At 38.2% G+C, this 26,525-nt stretch overlaps 1 protein-coding gene and 1 pseudogene across 2 annotated transcripts; both read left to right on the forward strand.

Annotated features, from left to right (window-relative positions):
* Window positions 1-3,701: 3,701 nt before the first annotated feature.
* On the forward strand, window positions 3,702-11,111 carry LOC122671344 (protein SMAX1-LIKE 6-like). Of its 2 annotated transcripts, XM_043868504.1 has the most exons (5): window positions 3,704-5,291; window positions 8,015-8,106; window positions 8,212-8,261; window positions 8,982-10,914; window positions 10,969-11,111. In XM_043868504.1, the coding sequence occupies exons 1-4, from the start codon at window positions 4,087-4,089 to the stop codon at window positions 10,905-10,907; spliced, it is 3,273 nt and encodes a 1,090-aa protein (XP_043724439.1). In that variant the 5' UTR covers window positions 3,704-4,086; the 3' UTR covers window positions 10,908-10,914; window positions 10,969-11,111. The 2 variants fall into 2 exon arrangements, with proteins under 2 accessions (XP_043724438.1, XP_043724439.1); XM_043868503.1 differs by having other exon boundaries at window positions 3,702-5,291; window positions 8,015-8,261.
* Window positions 11,112-21,006: 9,895 nt separating this feature from the next.
* Window positions 21,007-22,047, forward strand: LOC122672400 (annotated as a pseudogene).
* Window positions 22,048-26,525: the final 4,478 nt, after the last annotated feature.

A 26,525-nucleotide genomic window follows, 5' to 3' on the forward strand; every position in this document is an offset into this window, starting at 1 on the left:
CTTTATTTATATAAGAGAGATACCCCTTGAATACACCTAATTGAGAAGGCCCCAAAATATGTCTCTCAAAGAGAGTAGACAAAAAAAAAAAAAAAACCTACTCGTCTCCGACATCTAATGCATTTTGGATGACTTGAAACACAAGATTGCCGATGTCGGTGACATGATGGTACTCATCTGATGTTAAAAAAAACCTCATTCAATCAAATAGAGTGTATATAATGTCGGCAAGTTTTTGAAGAACTCCTACTTAGAACACGCTCTGACCAACATTCAACAAACACAAAATAACGTCAGGGAAAAGAATACCAATGTCGGTGAAGGAAATTTTTGGAACTGAGTCCGACCCCCAAAAAAATGAAATCGCACACACAATGGCATTGCCATACCCTGACTCGGCTTGGCACGCATGCGTGTGTGTTAAAATAACCACAAACCCCTCCCCCCCCCCCCCCCCGGCCCCTTCCGAGACTAGAGCATAGTGAGCATTTCTTTCTTGGAATCCTACCCTTATAGTTTTCATTATTCTACATGAACTTCACTTTACTCTTTTCTATAGCCAATGTAAGACTAAAGTTTTCCCACAACTTGTTTTACTAAAAACAACATCGAGAAGGTCTTGGGTTCAAAATTTTTGGGAGACAAAACAACCAAATCCTTTTGAAAGAGGTATTTTGAACTTCTTTTTACTTAAATACAACAAGGGAGAATGTTTTCTGCGTGGGACGCAAGGGCCACGCCCACGCACAATAGGGGCCAGAATGACCATCATGCCCCCCATGTATGGAGGAAATTCCGCCCCCTTTTGTGCCACCACGTATCCTCTCATTGGTTGGCGCGTGTGGCGTGGCCCCTGTGTCCCACCCAAAAAACAGCACCCCATACAAAAAAGTATTTGAATATCATCCATTTCGACAAAAGATATTATCAATGACGAAGGCCAAGAATTTAGTAGATCACCTAATGGAATTAAGAAGTTTCTTTTTTCCCCATAAACTCATATAGAATCTCAATTGCATATTCCCAATGGCATAAACCCTCCTTTGAGGAAGAAAAATACCCTCTCTCTCTCTCTCTCTCTCTCTCTCTCTCTCTCTCTCTCTCTCTCTATCCTCTAAGAGCATAATTTGCAAAATAATACTTAGTGCAATTAGGGTTTATGCCAAGCTTCTCTTAAATAGAAGAAACCAACATAAGAGATCACAATCTAGACAAGATCGTGTCAAGTGGTGTGATCCTAAAGGGCAACATTTAAGTTGTTCTTAATTGCACCAAAGAACGACACTATAAAAGGTATGTGTAACCTGAAAACCCCCTATGGTAGATATTTTCATTACACTTTCTTCTCTATATTACCAACATCCACAATGGACTTAAAAGTTGAAACCATGGAATAAAAATCACCGCCATGCAAATGGGTCCATTGCAATCAACTAAAGGAGTGTCATGACCATAGCAAAAATAGGAATGGTAAAAAAACAAAACAGATGATACGGGTTTTAAACGACAAAAAATTACAAAAATGGATGGTCAAATAAATGGTTTAAAAATAGAGAATGGTAAAAAACGGAAAACGGACTGTACATGTTTTAAACATGTATATTTCACAACAAAAGAAGTGAAACAAAAAAAATTGGCATTATTTGCATATAAATTGAGCAACTTTTACTTAAATACCTACTTCTCTTCAAAACGACTGGAACATCCAAATTTAATCCACATATATTACACTACCTATTGTAAGTTCCAAGACATGTCATCTAATGTCATCCCATATGATTTCCCAATTCATACACCATAATGTTCAGAGTCTTGTTGAGCAATGTGGTTTGGCTATGGTGTTGCTCATTGTTATCAACATAACCAACACACTCATGGAGTGATGCATGTTCAGTTGGAGTTGGGAATCAACTTTAGAAACCATTTCAAGTAGATGTGTCAGTTTGTAGCTCGATTTTGGGGTCCGTTCATTGATCTTGAGTTGAAGGTGATATCATGAGAAATGTAGCCCTTCGGGTCATCGTTATGTCGGTGAAAGAATCAATTCGATCGGAGTGAGAGAGAGAGAGGACATCAACTATTGGCTTACTACAAACACACAAATATAAATGTAACAGTAAGTGCCTCTCAGGTATGGGAAAAAAGTGACTACAAGAAATTCCTATTGCCAAACTCCATCATGAATCACAAAAGAACCATTCAACACATCAAAATGTCGTATTTATATTTCCATCCAATTCCTATTTGGTTAATATACAATACGACAACCCTAGAACAGAGTGCCCAAGTCGTTCCATGGTTGAGAACAAGTAACGATACTGTTGAACTGTTGCATAAAATATAACAAGGGAAAGAGATCACTGACTAGGCCTCTAGAGCATACCTTGGCGAGGTTGTGGCTAATGGGAGCGCACACACAAGCACATACCTTGGCGAGATTTCCACCTTTCCATGGGGCAACACGATATTTATTTTATTATTTCTCTAATGGGAATGCACGGTAGCCCAAGCAGGATTTCGACCTTTTGACAAGGGCAGCACAATACTTTTGTACGCTTTTGTGGCTTTGCATCGCCGTGCAGAGCCATACAGATCACGCAACCAGGCAAGAATCTTTTTCTCATATAATAATTATAACAAACACATAATAAAAAATATATAATTAATTAATTTAATAAAATTAAATTAAATTTAATGTCAAAATATCTAACTCTTTATACTTAGCTTCAATCATACACCTCCCATTTATTATCAGTGTCACTCTACTCTTTAAAAGTGTTAGGTTTTTTTAAAATTTTATTTTACCACTTTAACTTCAATGGGAGTACAAAATATCAGTTCACACTTCACATCAAACCTTTTTACATGTAATAAATAGGTGGGTTTGTGTCAAGAAAAAAGTATCCTTAAATCAACAGTGTTTTGGTCATTATCACCCTTCTTCTCCATCAATAAAAAAACACATCAGAAAAGGAGGTGAGAGTAATCCTCCACCTCACGCGTTAGGAGACCTTTCCTTTCCTTTCCTTTGTGCAAAGGAAGCTGTCACGACAAATTAGCTTTTTGGAGGTAAAGGTAATGTCCCTTTGCTCTATTCCCACGCACGCAGACACCGATAAGGAGAGTGTGATGTGCGCATAAGGTACCCACCCACCAACCATGGAAACCCTTTGCTTCCACTTTTTCTAATTTAATGACAAATATGTCCTTCTCCCTACTCTGCAAATTCCTATTCTTTTCTGCACCCACTTTTCAAGCACCCCCACCTCTCAGGGATTTGGGCTTTTGGGTTTGTGCCCTTATGGTTGGTTACCATGGATTGATGAGTTTTCTATTCTCTCTCAAAGCGACTCAAAGCGACTCAAAGCGCAAAAGTAAGTGAAAGAAACTTGTTGAGATTGGACAAATAAGAAGAAACCAAAAAAAAGGCATTCCATCAGACACTTTCTCCCCTTCTGAACCATTTGTGAGTGGGGAGAAGAATCAAAACCCTGTTTGATTGTGAGTTCCCCAATCAACGGAGACTATTTTTTTTTTGTTAAATTTATTTTTTTTTCACAAATGCTGTTGAAGCCTGAAGGTCGAAGGTTTCTGTATCGTACTGTCGTGTGTGGTGGTGGACACCGGTGGTGGGTGGGAGGCCTTATTCTTCATTCCACCTTATCACATGCAAATCTTTTAGTAACATCTCCCTTTCATTCTTTCTATAGAGAAAGAGAGCAGATAGAAAAGACCCAATTGGAATAACTGACGTGAGTTGATGGGTGGACCCATCGGCATAAGTGGGCACGGCATCTCACGATGCTCCGTGCGAGCACCTATGAGGCTATGACCGAGAAAGAGAGTTTGTGGGGAGTGAGAATCTGTGCTCACCATGTGTTTGTTCAACGGCCTCACAGAGAGAAGAAGGGTCCCACGGAGCACCAAAAGCCTTTTTCGATAACAAACAGCGACAAGGCGTCTCAGCTACTTAAATAATTAAAAGGTGATGAAGTCTACTCCACTGGAATTTTTTATTTGGTTTGGTGGCGTTGAGTGGTTTGTGTTTGGTTTGTTTATTTACTCTTTTATTTATGGTCGCCGGCGATGCCAACTCCGGTTATCGCCGCTAGACAATGCTTAACATCCGAGGCCGCGTGCGCTCTCGACGAGGCCGTTGGCGTCTCGCGCCGTCGTGGCCATGCTCAAACCACCTCTTTACATGCCGTCTCGGCCTTCCTCGCGTTACCGTCCTCGTCGCTGCGCGAGGCATGCACGCGTGCTCGCAGTTCCTCTTACTCTCCTCGCCTTCAGTTTAAAGCTCTGGAGCTCTGCTTCGGTGTTGCACTCGATCGTCTCCCTTCATCGCAGGCACTCGAGGAGCCTCCCATATCCAACTCTCTCATGGCTGCCATAAGACGCTCTCAAGCGAATCAAAGGAGGCACCCTGATAGCTTCCACTTCCATCAGCAACAGCAGCAGCAGCAACACTCTTCGCTTTCGTGTGTCAAAGTTGAGCTTCGGCAGTTGACATTGTCAATTCTCGATGACCCTGTTGTTAGTAGGGTGTTTGCAGAAGCAGGCTTTCGTAGCTGCGACATTAAGTTAGCGATTGTTCGCCCACCACCGCTGCCGCTTATTCGTTATCCTCGTCGGTGCCCCCCAGTCTTCTTATGCAATTTAACTGGTGGAGATTCTGAGCCTGGTCGACGGAGTTTCAGTTTTCCGTTCCCGGGTTTCGCTGGGTTTTCAGAGCTTTCGGGTGTAGACGATAATTGCACGAGGATAGGTGAGATTCTGGCGAAGAAGAGCGGGAGAAATCCATTGCTTGTGGGTATTTTCGCTCACGATACGGTTCTGAGTTTCGCAGAATGCGTACAGAGAGGAAAAGCAGGTGTTTTGCCTGCTGAACTATCGGGGTTGAGCTTCATTTGTATTGAGGAGGAGCTTTCTGAGTTTTTTTCTGCCACTGGGAGTGAGGACTCTCTGGGTTTGAGGTTTGAGGAGTTGGTTCATTCAGTAGAGAGCTGTTCAGGGTCGGGCGTGGTTGTCAACATTGGAGACTTGAAAGGATTCATTGCTGATGGCTCGATTGATGCCGTGAATTACGTGGTTACCCAATTAACGAAGCTGCTGGAGCTTCACCATGGGCACTTGTGGTTGATTGCTGAAGCAGCAAGTTATGAGATATATCTGAAGTTCCTAAGAAGGTTTCCTTCTATAGAGAAAGATTGGGACTTGCAACTTCTGCCAATCACCTCTCTCAAACCTTCCATCAGTTCCATGGGAGGACTCTACTCCCGATCCAACAGGTGGGTGGCTTATATCGTTTTCTCCTCTTGTCTTGGCCTTTCTTTCTTTATAGCCTTACCATAGCTATTATATTTACAGAATACAAACTCGCTTAGAGTCATGTGAATCACAATTCACCATAATATCGTGTTCAACTTTCAGTTAAATCTCGTGTATATACGCTTATAAAAATTTGGTTTATTTATTCAGACTTTAGAGGTTTCATATTTTATATCTGGAGAAGGGTTTGTTTTTGCATCCAGTTTAAACTTATTTGCTAGTACTGAATAGTTGTGGTTTGCCCATATATGTACTTGTCATCTTGATGTTGTGATTGTGTCAGGATTACGTCTTCTGTCGTCCTTAGTTATACACTTTGCTGAGAAAGACCTTTTCCTGGAATTGAAATCTTAGGATCCCACCTTGTAGGTCACAAATAGATATTTTATTGTAAACCTTTTCTTGTGATGCACATGCTTAGGGGTAAGGAACATGGATTCCAGACTGGAGATATCCAATGCAAAATTCATAAATATGCAATGTTTGTTCAATTATGTATTCATGTATCTGTTTCTTCTCAAAGTTTTGCAAGTTTAACTTATTAGAAGTTTAGGATCACTGGACAGGTTTGTTGTTGGAATAGAATCTCCCTTTCTTGTCTTCCTATTTTGGTGGTAACAATGAGCTTAAAAAATTACCCACAACACATTTCCTCCTGTTGTACCCAAAATAAGAATCTTTCAACGTTGGTGAACCTTAATTATACCATGAAGTATTACGTAAACATGGAATTCTAAGTGTTAAGCTTGATGTTAGACACTCATGGTCATCATTAGTAAGTCTGTATATTTTACACCTTGATTGCATTATTCACATACTTTTTCTATTTTATTGGATATTTTTACCATGTTTAACATTTAGTTCCTATTTATATCTAACTTCTATTAATATTATTAACTAATAAATAAATAAATATATATATATATATATATATATAGATAGATATAGATATTTATATGTATGCCTTTTTGTCATCGAAAATCAGATTATTACCAGAACATATCCTACTTGTGTTCCTAACCCTAATTTACTAATTATGCTCTGACTCAACTATAGAAATCTTCTATTTGTTTGTATGTGTTTTAATGGCTATACTTATCTGGTTCCATGTTTGAAAAATTATACTTTTTAAAAATTATTTTTCACATTTAATTATAGTGTTTGTATGTGGGAAGGTGGAGGAATAATGAGCCGTTTATAGCTGCCATGTGGCTTGGCTTAACCCCTCTACCCTAGTCCAATATAGTTTGTCCACATCCAAAAATAAGTATAAAGAAACGAAAAAGGTTGAAAAGATGAGAAATGGATAAGATAGTAATGGCTGAAAACTTTAGTGGAAAATCCAATACATGGTGAGCCATATGTTTTAGTTGTAAACCTAATTTGACTTGTGTCCATTCCATGGAACACCTTATCTATCGAATGGTTCAGATGATCCAAATTCATCCTGTGGTTCAAAATTTGGCTCCTGTTGTACTAGGCCCAGCAGAGTGGCAGATATACTAATCATATTTTTTTACAAGTAACTAAAGGTATTATATTTTTATTAGAAGTCAATAAAATGCATATGCATGCTTATGTGTACACTTTAATGGTTTTGTGACCCTTTAATCGCTGATTTACATTAGTTATGATTTTATTTTGTTGAGATTTTTTTAAGTTCTGTGGATCTATTGTTAATTTTAGGTCAGGTTCTGATTTTTTTGGTCTAATTACCTGGGTTTTAAGTATTTTCTTCTCTTTTTTTCCATTTTTTGGGGGCGGGGAAGGGGGAGGGAGAGAGGATAGACGAAGTTTGATGAAAGTCTATTTGTTTGTATTCTAATATATTTTGTGTAACTGCTCAAAAGACCACTCCTCATCGTTATGAGATTGGATGGAACCCAAAGGTTTTATTTTTTGGGAGCTGGTAAGAGGGAAGAAAAATCATTTACTAAGATATAGACAGATATGGCATCCAAAGCGAATAAGAGGGTTCACTTCAGGATTTGAGAACCCTGAACAAGGTACTCTTGGGGACATGGTATGGAGCTTAATGTGGAAGATTAGGTTTCATGGAATAGAGTGATAATAGGTTGGCTGGAACTCAAGTAGGTGTATGTCATCATATGAGGTGAGTAAGGAGAAAGGAATAATTAAGCTACAGGAGGACTCTGTGGAAGGGGTTGGGTTTATGGTGGGACCAGGAAAGGACTCTTGTTTTGTTGAGATGAGTGGTGTCGGATGGAGGACTTTATGATACTTATTTGATAGTGTAGCTAATCATGACACGAAAAAGATACTTCTACAGGAGAACTGGTTGAGATACAAAATGTGATGATGTTCTGATGCCATTTGTTTAGAAGACTTCTTCAGGATAATGATTTGAGGAGAGCCTCAACCTTCTTGTGTTGTTAGATGGAGACTTCTATTTCATTAGACAAGGGTAACCTGGTGTTGAGTTAGGAATATTTGACGTGTCTGCTATGCAGATCTGTAATACATATGTTGGGTAGAAGATTGGATACACTGTTCTATTGGAGTGTGACATAATTGTGATTCTGTTTGGTATGATAACTTGGGAATTTGATCTGCTTCATGTTAATTTACCATCTTCTCTAATAGGTAGATCCATGTGTTCACTTTGACTTTGGACTATTGTGTCATTGGATCTCACAGTTTCATGTTCATTATATACTTACAGCTTGATGGAGTCGTTTGTTCCATTTGGTGGGTTTTTTCCTACACCATCTCATCTGAAGGGACCATTAAGCAGCACGACTAAATCTGTATCTCGTTCTCACTTATGCAATGAGAAGTATGAACAAGAACTTTCTACCATATTAAAAGCAGGATGCATTGATTCAGTTGAAGATCATCGCCAATCAAGCTTACCTGCCTGGCTGCATACAGCTGAACTGGGCATAAATGAGGGACTGGATATTGCAAAGGTGTGTATCCTTGTTGAAGTTATCTCTGAGTCCCTTTAATTTGTTCTACTTTGTCTGAAACGAAGAGGAAATGTGAAGTTATAGTAATCTTGATCATTTTACACCTTATTGTCTACATAGTGGTATAACCATATAGGTGGTATGCAGGCTATCTTTTTTTTTCTTTTTCTTTTTTTTCTTTTGGGGGGGGGGGGGGGATGGGGATTTATACCCAGAGTATCATTTTCCTTTGCTTTATTTTCTTCGTTCCCACTCAGACTGATCCTGGTAGGTGGTTCATAATCAACTACCTTGTGCTTATTCTGCATGGTGGAGCCTGTTGAAATATGGCATCCGGGGGTGGGGTTGGTAGTTTTTACTTGATGAGAACCAAGATATGCATGTAATGATGGCAGGATTTTGAGATCACCATGAAGAGCAGATTGTTCCAGTTCAATACTGGTCTGGATCTTTCTGGATCATTTTGGCCATTCTGTCTGGTACCGATATGGATCAGGCAATACGGACAATCTGATACTGATACTTAAAACCATGCCTTCATCTTTTCTTGTTGAGAAGAACACGGTCTTTTTTCTGGGTCATGTGGATTTGAGGGGCTTTATTACCTAGTTTTATGCAATTTACCTTTTATCGTTCATTAATTGTACCCATTCTGTTACTGCATGGAATAGATTTTCAAAAAAAAATAAATGTAAAACTTGTTCCATCATTTCAGTGCAGGCCAAAGATGATGGATTAATATTGAATTCTAAAGTTTTGGGGCTGCAGAGAAAATGGAATGATAAATGCCTGCATCTTCACCAGAGCTGCAAAAAGGCTGATGTGAATATTTATCAAGCTGGATCCCAGAGTCTTCCAACTTTTGAAGGTTTTCCATTTGTTGTAGAACGTAAAGAAAAACTTGATAATCACAATGGAGACAGTAAAAATGCCTCCCTGAATGAAAGTGGATGTAAAGATATTAATCCTCCCTTGTCTATGAACTTGGAAAGGATTTCCACGCCTCAACTGAACAGGCTCATTTCAGTGGTTCCAAAAAGCAAGAGTGAGAATTTCGTTTCCACACTACAGGTAACACCTTCAAAGAGTGAACACCTTGAAGCGGAGGGTGTCTTCTCCCCCGAAGGCACTCTGTCGAGTTTAAACATGCCAGATGGTCATGCATCACCTTCTTCTGCAACTTCTGTGACGACAGATTTAGGGTTGGGATCCCTTTATGCATGTACATCTAAGGAACCAAAGAAACCAGCATGTGTATCTCTTAAAGAACATCTGCAGGATTGTTCTGGTTGGTCTCCTACTGAGATTGATGTGATAAACAGCAGTATTTTAAACCCTCCTGCCCAGTGTCCTTCCTACCCTGGTCCTGATCTGAGGGAGGAGTTTGATCCAAGATATTTCAAGAACATGTGGAGAGGTCTTCTGGACAAGGTTGGCAGGCAAGATGAAGCCATATATGCCATTAGTCAAACTATATCCCGCTGCAGAACAGAAGGTGAAAGGCATCGTGGTGCAAACCGGAAAGGAGATATATGGTTCAATTTCATTGGACCTGATAGGGTTGCAAAGAAGAGAACTGCCTTGGCCCTTGCAGACATAATATTCGGCAGTGAAAAAAACCTTATCTGTGTGGATCTAAGTTCCCACTGTAGCAGCCATTCTAACATGATCCTTGATCGTCATGAAATGAATAATTATGATGTGAAATTCAGAGGGAAGACGGTTGTTGATTACATTGCCGGGGAGTTGAGCAAGAAACCCTTGTCAGTCATCTTCATTGAAAATGTAGAGAAGGTTGATCTACTAGCTCAGAATAGCTTGTCCTCTGCTATTAGGACTGGTAAATTTTCAGACTCGCATGGAAGAGAAATTGGCACAAACAATGTGATCTTTGTGACAACCTCAAGAGTTAAAAAGGGTATGGAAACCATCTTTGCTGGTAAAAAACCCTTTAATTTTTCCGAGGAGAGAATTTTAGGAGTTCAATGCTGGCAAATGAAAATTTTTATTGGAGGTGCTCGTGATAATTCCTCCAAAAGCAATAGTTTAAATGTATTGGTTACTCGTAGGAAAGGCATCTCTGGCTTGTTTGTGAATAAGCGAAAGCTGATCGAATCTGGTGACCCCACTGAGCAGCGTGAAACCTTGGAGACAGCCAAACGGGCCCACAAGCCATTAACTATAAATCTAGATTTGAATCTGCCAGTCGAAGAGTTGGAAGCAAATGATACAGATAACAGAAACTGTGACAGTGATGCTGTATCTGAGAACTCAGAGGCTTGGTTGGAAGAATTTTTTGTTCAAATGGATGAAACAGTCATTTTCAAGCCTTTTGATTTTGATGCCCTTGCTGACAAAATATTGAAAGAGATCAACAAGAGCTTCTGCAAGATAATTGGGTGTAATGGTTTGCTGGAGATAGATGCAGAAGTCATGGAACAGATACTTGCAGCTGCATGGTTATCAGACAGGCATGAAGCAATAGAGGACTGGGTGAACAATGTTCTTGGAAGGTGCTTTGCTGAAGCCCGCCAAAGGTATAGCTTCTTAGTTAGGTCTGTTTTGAAACTTGTTTCTTGTGAGGGGCTCTTAATGGAAGAGCAAGCACCTGGAATTTGCCTCCCTGCACAAATTATCTTGAATTGATGTGTGTGTGTGTGTGTCTGTGATTCCCCCCCCCCCCTCCCCCCTCTTTTTTTTTTTTTTGGTAGTTACAAATGTATAATAATGTAGCTTTTTAACATCTACTGGCTAGCTTTGCTTGTTAATCCCATGGTTTTATTGGATTTGTCAGGTTGTGTTTGTATATTGTATTTATCACTATTAAAGAATGTATGAATGCTTCTAGTCCATGTCTCAAAGAGCAGTTTTCCTACTCCCTTCCCAGTGCTGTTTCTTGCTCATATTCAGATAGTTGAATCCAATTGATCTTCTATTAAGCAAAACCTATTCAGAGTTGCCAGAGGATTGGGGAATTGAAATCTAAGAATGGAGGTCTGATCAGATTTTGCCACCAAGAATGGAGGTCTCCAACTGAGGTACAATTGCAGCCTTCCTGACTAGAGCATCTGGTTTTGTCATGTCGACTACCCATTTGGTCATTCTGACTATAAAATAGATGGAATGACCTCAGTGGGTCACTTAACATATTTTGGGGTCTATGTCAACCATACAGCCACCATACATGGATTTTTTCCTTTTTTTAATAAATAAATCCTATTAAAATGATATTTTAAGAAATTATATTTTGAGGGAGGGTTCCCCATGCTGCCGATGTAAGAGGAATCTGACAGGGAAGGAGAGAGAAAGTGAATAAAAAAGCTCTATGAGAGGGCATACCTTATATTTTATACAATTTGATATCCGAAGGGATAAGGATTTCAGATGCAAACAGGCCCAAGGATTACTGTTTTGTGCAATGACTATTAACAAAGTTTAATAATAATAATAGGGAAGCAGTTTTCTGTCGGGTAGTGTGGCCTACGCCGGCACCCACATGTGTCAGCACCCCATGTATCTATCTCTCTCCTCAAAACAAGGAGGTAGAGGTGTCTTTTCAAATAGGGAGGAGAGAGAGGCTCATGGGAGTGCTGGCATAGGCCACACTCCCGGACAGAGAACTTTCTCGCATTAATAGAGAGAATTAGATGTGGTAAGTGGTAACTGGTAAGAAAGCCACCAGTTGACTATAGATATCTAATTTCGACCTATGGGCTTTACTTGGACCCAAACTTTAGCCCAATGGCTTAAAGAATGCACTAGACCTCTTGGGCTATGGTTTCCAAAGTCTATCATGTTTATCGAGGCACTCTAATGCTACTACATCTATTCTCCTCTTTGAAAATAACTCAACATCAACGATTCCAAATGAGGGCCAAGTATGGCATCTAATTCAACATGCTAGAGGAGAAAAGATTTCATTGTTCTCTTGAGTGTAAAGATTGGGAGGTTCTTGGCTGAAATAAGTTTCATTTACAACCCTCCATGGTTGAAGGAATAGGCATTTTCATACCCACAATGTTGCACCTTCTTGTCAAAAAGCTACAGATGCCTAAGACGAATTGATAAACCTTTAAAGGAAGCGTGTCACATGAATTGTAGCCACTAACTGTTTACACCCAGATTTCGCTCCACTCTTTCAAAGCCAGGAGAGGGCTCTCGACCACGGGGCACCCTAGCCAAGTGGGTTGACCGAGACATCTTGGCGCTTTCGGTCAGAGGTGGTTTCATCGGCCAAGACGACGGACAGTTATTGCCACCTGGCAGTTTTTAGCAGTTTGGGCTGGGGAGGTGTGTTAGCTTGAACATGGCGCGGTTATGGCCGAGGAGCAAGGAAGAGGCATCAATCAAACACACAATAAACCTGCATTTTACTTATCTTTACTTTCCTTGTATTGTTTTCTATTCCTTTCATGATGGTGTGAACTTAAGGTTTTCTTGTTTTGCTTTATGCACCCTTTTGATTTGCACTGTAGATCGTTCACAACAAGTAATCCAAAGTGCAATTCTAGTCCATTGCCCAGGCCATTTGTCTGTTTGTTATCCTTGAGAAGTCCTAGGAGTACCGGGGCACGAGTAGAGCCCTAGACCGCCACAACTGAGCAGGGTGTCTTGCTCCATTCCAGCCACACTACGCTGGTTGAAAGATTTTTAGCATAACATTTTTGACACGCCCGGTGGGACACTAGCTAAAATTGAATCCTATTGCCAAGAAGAAGAATTGCCGATGAAGGGATTCCAATGAATCAGGCACTGAAATGTGCTCAGCAGGGGGCAAATCCCATTGTAAATGAGCACCAAAAAGCTGGAATCCATCGGTAGGGGGCACATCTTATGTACCAGCCTTGCCGGTAACAGCCGCAATAGTGGTTGGTAGTGAAAGTTTATTCTCGGTTTCAGCCGTTTCCATTCTCTGCTAGTACGTGAAAGGTTAAAAGATAAGGGAATTTTCCTTCCTCATTCCTAATTTGATGGTTTACATGGTTGCAACATGTGTGCATAAGAGATAAATTATATACCACTATGGTTGTTTGAATCTTGAAACCAACTGTGTGGTAGTTTTAAGGATAGCTTTCCTCTATGACATGTGGTGACATGTGGCCTTGATATGTGGTGGAGGTAAACCACAATGGTTTTATTTGAAACCATATAGTGGTTTTATTTGAAACCATATAGTGGTTTTAAAGTTGACCTTAATTTTTATGATATGTATTAATGGGACACATGTCATCTTGATATGTAGTCTAATGACTAGGAGCAACTTTATTTTAATTTTGCCTGAAGCAAGGGGGCAAATGTGAAGAATCTTTTGAAGGAACTCATCACCAACCAGAGGAAATGCAGGTGCTTCAATTAGGGGAAAATCCCACAATGGTGATGTTGTTTGAATCGATCTTAAGCCGGAATCATCAAAAGGAGACCGAGTGCATTGGGACAGAGAGTCTTATGCAACCACATATGGACTTTATAGCATCGTCCACAGTGGTTGCAGGGATCATTGTTTACATCCTATTTCGGTCTATTTCGGTCAATAGACACATAGACCGAAATCTATTTATGTTAAGACTGATTTATTAGTAAGTGGCCGAAAAACAATCAATGATTGAAAACAGTCAGAAGCAGTGAGACCGAAAACGATCAATGATCGAAAACGGTCAGAAACGGTCAATGACCGAAAACGATCAGAAAAAATGGTCAATGATCGAAAATGGTCAGCTCGATCAGAAATGGTCAGAAAATGTTCATGACCGAAAACGGTCAATGGCCAAAAAACCATGCATACTTCAAGGCAGTGCATTGCACGTGCCATGTAATGGGTTCCTTTTTGAAATTTGAATAACAAAGTGGGAATGTGGTGAAGGAGGTTATGGACAGTTACGTAACCACCTAAATTTAAATTCAAAAATGAGAAATGATGAAGATGGGAAGTTACTTAACCACCTAAAAGTTTTCAAATTTAAATTAAAAAATGAGAAGTGATAAAGATGAGAGGTTACTTAACCACCTAATAACTGCAAGGGTTGCCAACAACAACTATATAAGTGATGGTGGCGATGAAGAAGGGATCCAAAAATCAAATCAAACAAGTCTTTACATTTATCTTTTATTGTCTTTTTCTTTTTCTTTTTTTTAGTTGTAAATGGTTTATGTTCTTTTCCTTAAATGAACATGTTGGGGTTACTCTTCAACAGTAGTATGTTCTAAGCCAAATTGAAAATCTCTACAGTCCTTCAATGGTAAGATGGGAGCATCTCAAAAGAGGCGTCATTGGGCGTTACAGGAGGGTTTGTAAACATTTTACCATAGATGTGTCTGGAGAGAAAATTAATTTGATTTTTTCTTTTTCTTTTTCTTGGCATTGCAATCTTTGCATTTGTTTTGAAAAGTCCTTGGATTACCAAGGCACTGGTAGAACCCACTCCTTGATTCAATTAATTTTGTGGCATCTTCAATTCACGCCGTCAATGTCGAATTTAGTGGAAACACTAACCTACCAATAGAGTACCTGAGTAAACACATCTCGTGAATTTTTAAGGTTAAGAGTGTTGTTTACCCAAGCAACCTTATAGGTGTTAGCATGTGGTTTTGTCTTCAACCTAAGCTTATGAACATCTTCAAAAACCATGTTGGTACAACTTCCATTGTCGATCGCCATTGTAGACAAACGATTGTTGCGCCTTACCCTTGTTTGAAAAATTCTATTACATTGACAATTATCTTCTCTTTAAAGATCTTCTATGTGACCAAAAGAGGACGAAGAGAATAATGTTCTATAGTACCAGCAGTGGGAAGGATTGGATCTGGACAGAATAGGGTATTGCAGGAGAGGCAAAGAAAGGGAGAAAGAGGAGAACATGAGGGGTAAGGGAGGGGCTCACAGCCATATACACTTCTCACAAAATAAATTATATTCAACTTGTAAATCAATGGAGAAGTGAGGTTACATAGTTACATCCTTTTATAAAACTCAAAAATAGTGTTTGAGTAAACTTCAAACATTTCATCATTAGGTCCCATAAATAAAAGATAAAAAATACAATAATGCCCTTAGAATTTAACATAATTATAAGAGTACTCCCAATTGACTATAGAGTATAGATTATCTAATTAGCACTTACAGGCTTACTTGGGCCCAAATTTGAGCCCAATGGCTTAAAGAATGGATTGGACCTTTTGGGCTCTTGGGACCTGTGGTTTCCAAACTCTATCATGCTTCTTCCATACTCTAATACCGCTACATCAATTCTCCCGCCGCTACATCAATTCTCCCTTTCTGAAAATAACTCAACATGCTCAAATCCAAATGAGGGTCAAGCATACCATCCAATTCAACACACTGGAGGAGAAAAGATCGTGTTATTCGCTTGAGTGTATTAGGTGGTCCTTGGAGGGATGAAGTTTCATTTACAACCTTCCATGGTTGAAGGAATAGGAGTTCTCATACCCACAATGTTACACCTTCTTGTCAAAAAGCCACCGTGCGTCGCCCAATGAGAATTTGATAAACCTTTAAAGCATGCACGTCACACTAAACTATAATCATTAACCCACCAGTAGAGTACATGAGTAAACACATCTCGTGAATTCTATGGTTAGTGTTGTTTACCAAAGAAACCTTATAGGAGTTAAATGTGTATTTGTTATCCGTAATTTGTAGGTAAGCATATCTTGTTCATGAGCTCTTTCAGTTCTGTCCATGTGTTCACCAAACCAATGTCTCAATCTGATTCAATTGTTGATATTTAATCCACCAAATTCGAGTCATTCCTTTCAACACTATCTCAGCAAACAAGATTTTTTCTGACCTTGCTCAAGTCTTAACATAAAAAATTTATTGAGAATTGTTATCTCTATAAAAGTCTTAACATCAAGTTTAGCTCCTGTATCAACACCATAAGGAGGATTATCAAAAGGTCTACCATATAGGGGGTAGTGGTGGTAGAGGGATGGCAGGAGACTGATCCTCATGTCGAGGACCCACACTCCCTTCTAAAGGATTTATTTCAAATTGGTTAGGATGTGGAAAAATAAGAGTTATCAATGTGGGGTTGGCTATTGGAAGAAGTACATTGTTTTGGGTTGAGATTGGAAGATTTTATGATATGAAAAATGACCCTTTCCTTTATCTAGAGGTGCAATTTTGTTAATGGTAGCTTATAAGTTGTCGTCATGAATTGTAGGAACGTTTTAAAAGTATTAAAGGTATTGTGAGAACAGTTGGTTTTTTGATCCCCCATCATCTCGAAAGGAAATCTTTATCTTGCTCTTGTCTAATAAAGGAAGATGGGTGGACAAAGATATGTATTTTGGTGGGTGAATTTAAAAGATTCATCACTTAGATTAGGGTCTAAGACCCACAAAAATATGACTCGAAATGGTATTTCAATAGAGACTTTTCAAACCAAAAGAACTATGATTCGAGTTAGGTTGCAAACCAAGGAAGCTGTTAGGCATATCGATCCACCCGGTTAAACCAGTCTTCATATTTACTTAATTAAAATGGCACAAAATATTTTTTCTCGATAATAAAAATGACACAAAATATAATCATATTAAATGAAAATTAAAGTAGAGAAAGTGTCCCATGTGTTTGCCTACAAGCAGATGTTTCTATGTATAAAAAAAGACTAAACTTGGTATACTTAACAAAAAAAAAACTAGAATACAATAAATAGGCAATATTTATAGAAATGCTACTAGCTAGTTAAATATGCAAAATCCTAACTGGATGCATGGAATAATCAATAAATAATATGAACCAATGTAAACATATAACATAACATATGAACAAAGAGTTGATATATTACAAAAAATAAATAAATGAAGTAATTTATATTTAAATATGTACCTAAAATACCCTAATGCATGTTTACCAAAAAAACTAATGCATCAAAAGGGGATAAGTAAATGTTGAAGCAGAATTACAAATCTATCCCACTTTTTAGGTACGATATATAACTAGCCCAGTGTTTAAAAGTACAGTTTAAAAAAAGTTGTTGTAACCAGCTTGGTTATGAACAAATTAACAAAAAAAAAAAAAAGAAGCAACTATTCAAAGCCATAGATACCAAAAGGTGTAATTAGGCGTGGTTCTAGAAATCAGATCAGAATCAGCCAACCTTGATTTCGTTAATGCACTTTTGAATAGACCATGAATGTATATCCTGATTTTGATATTTTTTTTTTCTTTAATCATTATAATAAGAAAAAAAAATCAATGTAACGTACCTCTTGTGGTAAGATCTACATGTATTTTAAATAAAAAAACTTAAAAAATCACAGACCTGTGAAAATATTTGTTTCTTCTTTGTGATTTCAATTTGTAGTATTAAGGCTGCTTCCAGCCTACTTTCAATCAGAATCGATAGAGGTCGATTCCATGTATGATTCTGACTTTTTAAACCTTTCAATTAGGGAGTTTTTTCAATTTTTTTTTTCTAATATTATTGTACATTATAATTCACATTAAATTGCTTGTTGGCAATGTCAAACCAAGATACCAATTATCATTAATTTGCTTGTCTTTTATCTAAGATATAATCCTTCTCTTCCGAGCAATTCTTGGTTGTTAATGAGCTCCCACAAAATCTTAGTAATGCTAATGCAAGAAATGCTTCAGAGAATGTTCAAAATTTCGGGTTTCAACTAGCCAAAAACTGAGATATTGTTGAAACCTAGTACTTTTTCCTAACCAACTCGAGACTATGATTTCGAGGACCAGAAATGGGTTTTTAGGTCTGAATTTTTTGTATACAACCTATTTTTTATATTTTAAATATAATGCATGAATAATTTTCACACAAAAAAACACTCAAAATGGTACTTTTGGTTATTGACTCAAGTTTACTAATGTACGCTGAAAGGTACACTAAACCTGGTATTATAAATACTTACTTCACATAAAGTTAAAGTATAATAATACTGAATAATACATGTTAGCAAAATAAATATTAAGGTGTTCTTTTCTCAATTCCATGCGGAGTTTCTTGGTGGGTTGACTAATTCACAAGCTGCAATACCACTGAAGATTTCGGAGTCGTTCCTCTGAATACACCATATACGTATTCCATGATATGTTTTGGGTCCAATTGTTTTAATAGTTCATCACTGCCTAATGATAAGCCACATCATCAACTTGTCTGAAATATTCCAATCCAGGAAAGGCTCATTAAGAGTATAAGAAGGTGGAGCCGACACACATGGCTGGGATGGATACCCAAAGATACTGTCGACAAAAGATGACCCAGCATCTGACCTATCCCCATATCCATATATAGCAGCAAATGTATCATGACCACTCCCATATCCAAATGAACGGGTGCTCTCAAAGGATGGTCCACTAATATATCCACCATACGATCCATACCCACCATATGATGTTGATCCGACGTTCTCGAAGCCATTATCATGATGTTGTGCTGGAGGGTCTTTGCTATGAAAGATGGCGCACACTAATGTCCAGATCCTCTAGTTTCTTTCAAACTCATGACTTCCATAGTTCCAGACAAGCTAGATATATCCATCTCAGATGCCTCATCAGAAGGTCCAAGTCCATGCTTGCGAGGATGTCGACTGTAGATATATGCACCATGATTCTCATCTTGTGTTACATGAGTAAACTAACTCTCCCCTGTGAATCTCTGTGGATCCGGCTCTAAATTTGCCTCTTATTGTGAAACATCTGATCATCCTCATTGCATAAAGAATCTAATCTAAGATTATCATCATAATACCCACTAGTCCTCATACCATCATCACCATCACCACTACCACCACCATCATCATCATCATCATCACCATGGCCTTGAGTTTGAGTAGGTGGTCGAGTAGCATTACAGTAATGGAACCATTCATCATCATCAACTCCACTACTGCCAGGTGTGACTCGAATGGACATGGGTCTGCGAATGAACTCTGCCCTTTATTGCCATATAATCATCGATATTAAAACCCATCTGTGAAGCAATATGATTGTTGGGTCGACCCCCATCCTCATCATCGTCATCTACATGGAATATGTCAACCAACTTAATTAGGCTTGTATCATGTCCCATGTCAAGTTGTATGTGCTCCCTCTCAATCTCATATTATAATGCACATATACCAAGTCCTATAGTCTCTTCGCACTCAATCGATTTCGCCTCTTGGAGTGTATGAGGTTGAACAGACTCCAATTACACTTGCATCCAGTGGCAGAACATGTCTGGGATTGTATTTTATGTGGTACCTTGGATAGGTTGGGTGAATCGTTGCCATATTGCAACCACTATTCAGTTACAAAAGAGTATTAAAGATTATTGTTAGATAATAGTAAATAAGGGTATATAGTTATATTTTTAAATATAAATGAAAAAATTAATTCAGTCATACTAACCAGTAATATAGCCTTCTTAAGCGGCTATTATCACTGATCGGTCAAAACTCCCAGTGACATCCCGAAAAGCTTTCATCTGACATTATCATTTTAATTAGCATCAATACCAACAGGTATAATTGAATATATTTTTACTTACTAAATAACGTCTAGTTTTCACCTCAGCATTGATGATGGACTAGGTAGTTGAATTTGGCTCAAACCTTTCCATCACTTTGTGAACTGCATTTATCAAATCTAGCTGCATTTTAAATCAAAGTTTGTAGTGGTACTTAGGATTTAGATAGTATGCTGAACACAATAGAATTCTACAATAAGAGACTAAATGACAATGACACATTGATAAATTGAATTGAAGTTAATAAACTAATAATTTACCAGCTTATGTAGTAGATGTATGAGCTGCCTCTCCCATCGATCTTTGATAATTTCAAGAAACATTTGATTATCCCTTCTGTAAATTGCCTCAACTTGCATCTTCATCATATCAGTTGCTGCTCACAAGTATGGTAAAGTGGACTTCCTCTATTGATCCACCATTTTCAACACTATAATAACTGGGTTTAAGATATTTATAAACTTCTTCAGATCAACCCAGAACTTGTCACTAGAAATGGTGGTCTAGGCTATCCTACCTCCACTACTTGAAGACCCCTCCCAATTATACCATTCCTCAGAAGCAAACATCGACCTAAGACTGACCTTCTTCCACTCAAAGCTTTAAAGTGCAATCCAATTAGTTGCAAATCGTCTAATCCCTCCCTGAACTAGGTCACCACCACACTTGGTCCTCAACATATACAGAGTAAATTCATGATTATAAATGTAGGTACTCACTTGTTATGCCTTCTCTACCAGCACTTTTATAAGTTTCAAATGCCCCATGTCCTTCAATATGAGATCGATGCAGTAAGCAACACATGGTGTCTATAAGAGTTTGTATCTGGGATTGTTCATCACTTTTTCTTCTTAAAGTTACTACCATTGTCAGTAATAACCTGCACCACATTGTCTACTGCCACATCCTTCACTACTTATTTTAACAGCTTGTAAAATATATTTTGCATCTTTCTTTTCCTTAGATGCATCAACAGACTTGAGGAACACAATCCTCCCATCACAATTCAGCACAAAGTTGATGATGGACTGTCAAGTGGGTCTAGTCCAACCATCACATATCACAGTCACTCCATAATGTTTCCACATAGGCTTCAACCCATCAATGTATTCCATCAAGGTTTCCTTATGATAGAGCAAGTAAACATTGTACATCTCATATGGTGTTGGTCCCTTTACTCCAGAGTCTGCCTTACTTATCTCATCTAACATATGTTGATAGTATGGTCCTTGGATGACATTGGCTAGCATGTTATGATAAAATTCCCACTTAAAAAAAGCAATCCTCACTTCCTCATTCGCATTAGTCCATATCTGTTTCAATTTCTTTTGTTTAAACTCTCGTTATTGAACCCTTTCAATTTCTCCAATGATTTCGTTCCCTTCAAGGCCTCTTCTGTGCTTTTCTTCTCTTATATAAGATTCGATGGAGCTGCAATTATGGCAGAGGAAACCAAGAACTCCAGTCAATATTTGTTTACTACCTTCTTGTAGTGACACTCTGCCTTATGCAATCATTCACCATGTCAACGTTGATGCCCCCTTTACAATTGCGTTTCAGGCTGTTGGGTTGGATTGGGTGAAATACATTGTAGCTCTGAGAGCATTAGAAGGGATGACTACTGTTCTATTGGCTAACATTATTGGCCAAGCTCATTACTTTACGCACATCAGAAGGACTCACATGGCACCACCATGGCTAGTCGTCATTAATGGCAAAACAGGGACACCTATGAATGTCACAATCGTCATGACTATGGCCAACTCATTGTTGCCTTGTTATTGATCTTGAAGTTCTAACCAACCTTGTCTCCATCTCCACACTATTCATCTTTGCACTTGCTGTCGTTACGCCTCGTGAGGTGATAATATGTGATCGGAGAGACGCCAGAGACTGACTGGAATATGCTTATGGGGTTGTTGGCATTGATCATTGGTTCTTCAATTGCGACGTCAATTTGTTGGGCAATTAATGATAAAGGATGGATTGGGAATGTGGTGACTTTAGCTGTATTGTTCTTGGCAACATTTGGTTTGAAGTTGAAGTTTAAGGAGGTAAAGAGGGCAAATCTGTGGGGTGTGTCATGGTTTCGATGGATACCATCAATCTCTATTGTTGTTAATGTGTTCTTGTTGGGTTCAATTGATGTGGAATCTTATATAAGATTTGCAATCTGGTTAGTGATCTTGCTTACATATTACTTTTTTGTTGGGCTTCATGCATTATATGATACAGCAAATGAGGCTGACAGTGAAGAAGCCAATGCAAGTAGAACGAGGAATGGTGAGGCATGAACTGTAACATTAATGGCTTGATATTCTGAGTAGGGGATGATAGGTGAGGTAGAAGGCTATAACAACAATAGTAATTTTTAAAGTGATTTATGATTCTATGTATGTAAATAATTTAGTATTGTTTGGTTGCTCCAAATGGTTGTAATCAAAACAATGTTGTAAAAAAAAAAACTCTCGTTGTTGAAAGAGTGCAAGATATGTCTAGAGTATTTCCATATTTGTGGCCCTCACTGGGGGGGTGGGGGTGTAGGTCGTGGGGCTGGGGCTGGATTTGGTTCTAAGGCCTTCACACTCTAGGTCCTCCTTAGTGGAATCTCTGGCTCTCTAAGTCTCAACCTCCTCCTATGTGGTTGCTATGGCACTGGCTCATCTCTAACCTGTCTAGATGAACTAGCTCCCCTGGTCATCTGTAACCTTCTCTCATCATCAATCCGTTGTTGCTCTCTGTTTGCCATTGTAGACACTGAAATTTTGCCATCACCCTTGGCAATGATGACAACGGGACACAGATGGAAGGAATCGCACCTATGACCCTTAAAAAATCCCAAAATACTCATAAAAACCCATGAAAAACAGCTAAAAAGGCCCATAAGCCCATAAAAAACCCAAGAATTGATGTCTTTCACGGTGTTGTGCATACTGCAAAAAAGATGAATCTTTAGGTTCGGGTCACCCAGATGACATTATCCACAGCACCACAGTTGTGAGGTAGTCCCCTATGAATAGGAGGGTCTCCCTCCCCTCAAACATGAAGAAATAGAGTGAGGGAGAGGGTCCCAACCTTGTTTTTTACCCCTTTTCCCCCTATGAAGCCATTTTTTAGTGATTTTGAGTGAAGATCCTACTAAGTCATGGCTAGATCCTTTAATTACCCTACTTGAAGGATGATCGTCCCCATCCCAGATTAAGCCGTTACTTTGTCTACACTAGTAACGAAAAATCCCCTTTTCAGTCGTTACCTTGTTCATGTACAGGTAGTGAAAGTACCTTTTCTATAGCCATCACTCTGTCTGAGGAGTCAACGACAATTCATTCATCTGTCTCCACCTGAGCTGGTGGATTATCGACAGTCAAGAAATCTCAATATAAAGGTATAATCATTGTATTTTAGATCGGCACAATGTAGTCTTTTTGGGTTTACCATGTTAATGTATATAATGTACATATTGATAAAATGTATGTTACATAATCATATTGTGAATACGTCATAAGAAGAGAACATTCGATATTTGACATCTACAATAGAAAGACCGGTTTAGCAGGGCAAGGTGGAGTGCTAATACCTTTCCATACTTATAATTTGACTCCTTACCCATGCTTTGACTAGACCATATGGAATCACGTAGCCCGTTTCTGCTCACACCAGATAGGGCTACACCTATTGGGTCCTAGGCCTTAATCCTAGGTGGCGACTACATTTTTTTATGAAGCATGATCCAATCCCCTATAAGACCACGAAACCCTGATAGGGATGCGTCTCCTATGAGCATTTTCCCCGGTGGAACAGAAAATCAGGACCGTGGTACTTACAACCACCTTTGTCCTCCTCAATTGTGCAACCTCTTCCGTAGTTTCAGAATCATCAAACTCATCTGGCAACTCATCATCGTAATCCTCATCCCCCTAACTCAGGATACTACTCTAGACATGCCTCTTCAAACTCCTCCCTGACTACTCTCTTCTCCCTCCTAGCTGCTATTCCACCTCTCAAATGTTGTGCCGCGACAAACTTTATTTGACTTGGCACGTTAAGGAAGCCTATCACATTCCTATCTCCACCAGTAAGATGTGCCTTCAATCTAGTGGCTCCACCTCCCATTATTTATTTCCTACAATAAATACATTCTGACTTCTTCTTGTCAGCTGAAAGGGGTCTCCCATGCTGCCATGCAAAGTTCCTCATATTTCAATACTTAGGATTTAAAAACTTGTTGCAACAAGAACAGATTATTAACAAGAACACTATAAATATGACACTCCTAAATAACAATAAAACATATTCTAAATTTCCCCCAAATTATGTTATTTTTTGTCCTTTTAAAATTATTTTAATAAATACTAATTTATTAATTAACATAAATTAATTAAATGACATACCATTATAAATCAAATACAGCTGAAAACATGTTCTACAAACTTTCACTCTTTTTCTATCTTTTTAAAAACTAAAACAACATATTTCTCCTATTTATTATGTATTTTTTTTAATTTCATAAATTATTTTTTAAAATTTTAAAAAATTAATTAAAGAAATAAAAGAGAAAATTTTTTTGATATAGTCACACCGTAGATCGGCCATCAATGTCTAATATATATTAAATTGATGTTCATCCAACATATATAAGGCATATTTTTTTAAATATATGTTGTAGAAAAATAGTATTTATAAAATAGAAAATTAATAATATAATTCAATCACCAAAAAAAATTTCGGCTCCGTAAAGTTGGAGATCAAACTATTAACATATATAAAATTTAAAGAATTCTACCATATATTTCCTAAAATAGTACAAAAATTTTGAATTTTGGGAAGAGAACATTATTACCTCTTAGATTGAAGGTTCAAACACCACTCTAGGATGCTTGATAAATCTCTTAGATGCAAGATTTGTACAAGTTAAGTGAAGAAATGCAAAAATTTGGGCCAAAATAGCCTCTCCTAGTTGAAACCTACGAGATATGGGAGTTTTTGTCGAAACTTTGCACAAATGGGCATGTTTCCATTGAAACCAAGTACTTTAAGTGCTTGGTACAAGTTGGTTTAACTATATTTCGACCAAAACTACTGTTTTGGTTGAAATAACATCGACACCTACGAAACATGGTCGAAATCATGTATTTTTTAAAGTACCCCCATATCTCGTCTCGGAACTGGGCGAAAGCGAGATTTTTTTCTATGGCTTCAGGGTCTGTTTATGAGAATGTAAATTTGTTGCAAATCTATTCATTCATATTATTATCAATACAATTCTCGTTCCTTTCCTCCTCCCACCAAAAAAGAAAAATTAGCTCTCCCTTAAAAGGAAGTATCCAATTGCATCTTCTAGTCAGTTCGACGATGCAAGGTGACCTTGTTTTTTTAGGGTAAGAAAATGCCTCGAGCCAATGTCCTCTCCCCAATTTTTCTTGTGTTTTCATAAATATAATGCTTTTGTTATTTGCGTATCATTTTTTTTTTTTTTTTTTTTTTTTTTCCATTTTAAAATTGATTCTCCCTTTATTGTTTTACTTAGAGGCATCAAATCTAACCCAAACTACTTGGGCTGATCAGAATAGACCAAAAAAATGGATCGGACCAAAATAAATCCTTGTCAAACGATTTAAGATTTAGTTTTTTTTGAAACTACTACAAACTGAAACTGACCGTTAAACCAACCGAAGCTAAAAAACCAAGCGAAACAAGGCTGAACCAACAAAATTATTAAAAAAAAAAATAAGACTAGTTTTTTTTTTCCCGTCAGTTTATAGGATAAAGTTTTCCTCCATCACTTGGTCAACATTCAACCCCCATCCTAGAGTTCACAAACCCCTATATGATTTTAGTATGTTCCCCAAAATACCCTCTTGATACCCCCACCCGCATCTAAACCTACCTTGGTTAATGGATTTCTATTCACCATGGTTGAAGGAAAACTCGGTTCTATTTTATAAATATGAAATACCGAAACAATATCAATTTAATAACATATTTGTAATAGCCTATTAAACCAACCCAATAAAAACCCATCAGATCAATATTGAAACCAACCGAAACCAAATCTCACCTCAACTGTTCAGTTTCTATTTGAACCAATAAATACCAAAAATTGATTGTTTAACACCCCTAGTTTTACTTTGCTCCATATATAAGCAAACAATGTGGTAAAAAAGAAAGGACCAAATTTTTCATAAGCCATGGTGAATCAGAATCTATTCCTCGCAAGGTTTTAGATGCGTGTGTGAAGGTATCAAGAACATATTTTGGGGTACATACTCAACCCTATAGGGTTTCTGAACCATAAGATGGTGTGGTGAACGGTGAAATGTCACAACATTCTCAAAAAAACAAGAAGAAAAATCTAAGCATAGAACATGTAACTTTAAAGGGCAAGAAATCACTGTCTGGGTAAGTAGCGCGCAGGTGGCGCCAATGAGAGAGCGCATAGATGGATCTATCTGAGTGAGATTTTTTATTTCACTAGGCTGCATGGTAAATTCACTTCATCCAGCGTTTGGGCGGAGCACAACGCCACCAGTTAGCATTTTTTTCCCATTTTTTAAAAGATTCAATTGACTTGATTTGACCGGTTAAACTGGTGTTCCGGTGGCTTAAAACAGCTTGATGCTGGGACCGGGCCAGAGCATTTTCAACGCCATTTACACGTGTCAACATAGAGTTGTTCCTACGTCCCAGCGCAAATTAGAGAGAAGAGAGAGAGAGAGAGAGAGTAACCCGTTGCCTTCGCTTCGGAATTTCGCTCTTACCAGTTACGATGAAA

This window comes from Telopea speciosissima, chromosome 8, assembly GCF_018873765.1.
Source record: "Telopea speciosissima isolate NSW1024214 ecotype Mountain lineage chromosome 8, Tspe_v1, whole genome shotgun sequence".
In the NCBI taxonomy this organism is placed as follows: domain Eukaryota; kingdom Viridiplantae; phylum Streptophyta; class Magnoliopsida; order Proteales; family Proteaceae; genus Telopea; species Telopea speciosissima.